The 1,146-nt window shown below is 47.2% G+C and overlaps 1 protein-coding gene across 1 annotated transcript; it reads left to right on the forward strand.

Moving 5' to 3' along the window:
* Window positions 1–369: 369 nt before the first annotated feature.
* Window positions 370–702, forward strand: FGF19 (fibroblast growth factor 19; the record flags this gene model as incomplete). The annotated part of the gene is made up of 1 exon (XM_010085797.1): window positions 370–702. A coding segment is annotated over one exon (333 nt), but the record flags the coding sequence as incomplete, so codon positions are not given.
* Window positions 703–1,146: the final 444 nt, after the last annotated feature.

The raw sequence follows: 1,146 nt of genomic DNA on the forward strand, positions 1-1,146 counted from the left end.
ATAATAGAATATTTCAGTTGGAAGAGACCTACAACTATTATCCAGTCCCACTGCCTGACCACTTCCCAGTGCTTCAGGGCACTTCATCCTGGTGGCTGTGGCACATCACTGAAAGAACAGTCACCAGAGCAATGGGTCCCACCGGCACCCCTGCAGCAGGCAGGCAGGGAGGCAGCGGGCAGCCCAGCAGCATGGATCTGGCAGGGGGTTCGCAAGGTGCACCCAGCTGGGGCACCCGTGACAATCCAGGGTGACATCCCCACTGAGGGCAGAGGGAGGAGGGCTGGTGGCATCCACAGTTTATGTTGTGGTTGGACACAGTGATTCTGGTGGGTGTATTTGTAACTCTCGTTACTCCTTGCTGTTCAGCTCAGGTATTCCACCGAGGATTGTTCCTTTGAAGAGGAGATTCGTCCAGACGGCTACAATGTCTACAAATCAAAAAAATACGGAATATCGGTGTCTTTGAGTAGTGCCAAGCAAAGACAACAGTTCAAAGGGAAAGATTTTCTTCCGCTCTCTCACTTCTTACCTATGATCAACACGGTGCCCGTGGAGTCAACAGACTTTGGCGAATACAGCGATTACAGCCAGGGGTTGGAACCGGAGGTGTACTCCTCGCCTCTCGAAACGGACAGCATGGACCCCTTCGGCATCACCTCCAAACTGTCACCGGTGAAGAGCCCCAGCTTTCAGAAATGACTCTGATCACACAGACATGTTTTTTTAAAGGAATCTTGCAGAATGCTGCAGGTTTTTAGTTTTTTTCGTGTAGTGGTATTTCAAACTTTTTTGCGTATTTCAGTACGGAGCCAGCCTTTTCCTTGCAATGGGTTGTAAGAGATGCGTGCCCAGACGTTATTCTACTCTAAAGAATTGCCTATCCATAGTTTTATCTGGAAAAGGTGGATTAAATAAGAAAAGTTTAGCAGCTTCCTCAGAGTTCCTCCATTACCGTGGTGATGATAAAACAATTCTAATTTTTCTACATCAACTACATTGCCACATATATTCACCTGCTATTTCTGCTCATAGGAGCAAATGCAGAAAAGCTTTTCCTCTTCAGAGGCCTTAAAGACAAACATTGGGAACAAAACATGAATCAGGAAAACCCAGCAAACGTGGTTACACCAACTCGAGTCAATG

The sequence above is a fragment of the Pterocles gutturalis genome, unplaced genomic scaffold (assembly GCF_000699245.1).
Source record: "Pterocles gutturalis isolate BGI_N339 unplaced genomic scaffold, ASM69924v1 scaffold25740, whole genome shotgun sequence".
NCBI classification, from domain to species: Eukaryota; Metazoa; Chordata; class Aves; order Pterocliformes; family Pteroclidae; genus Pterocles; species Pterocles gutturalis.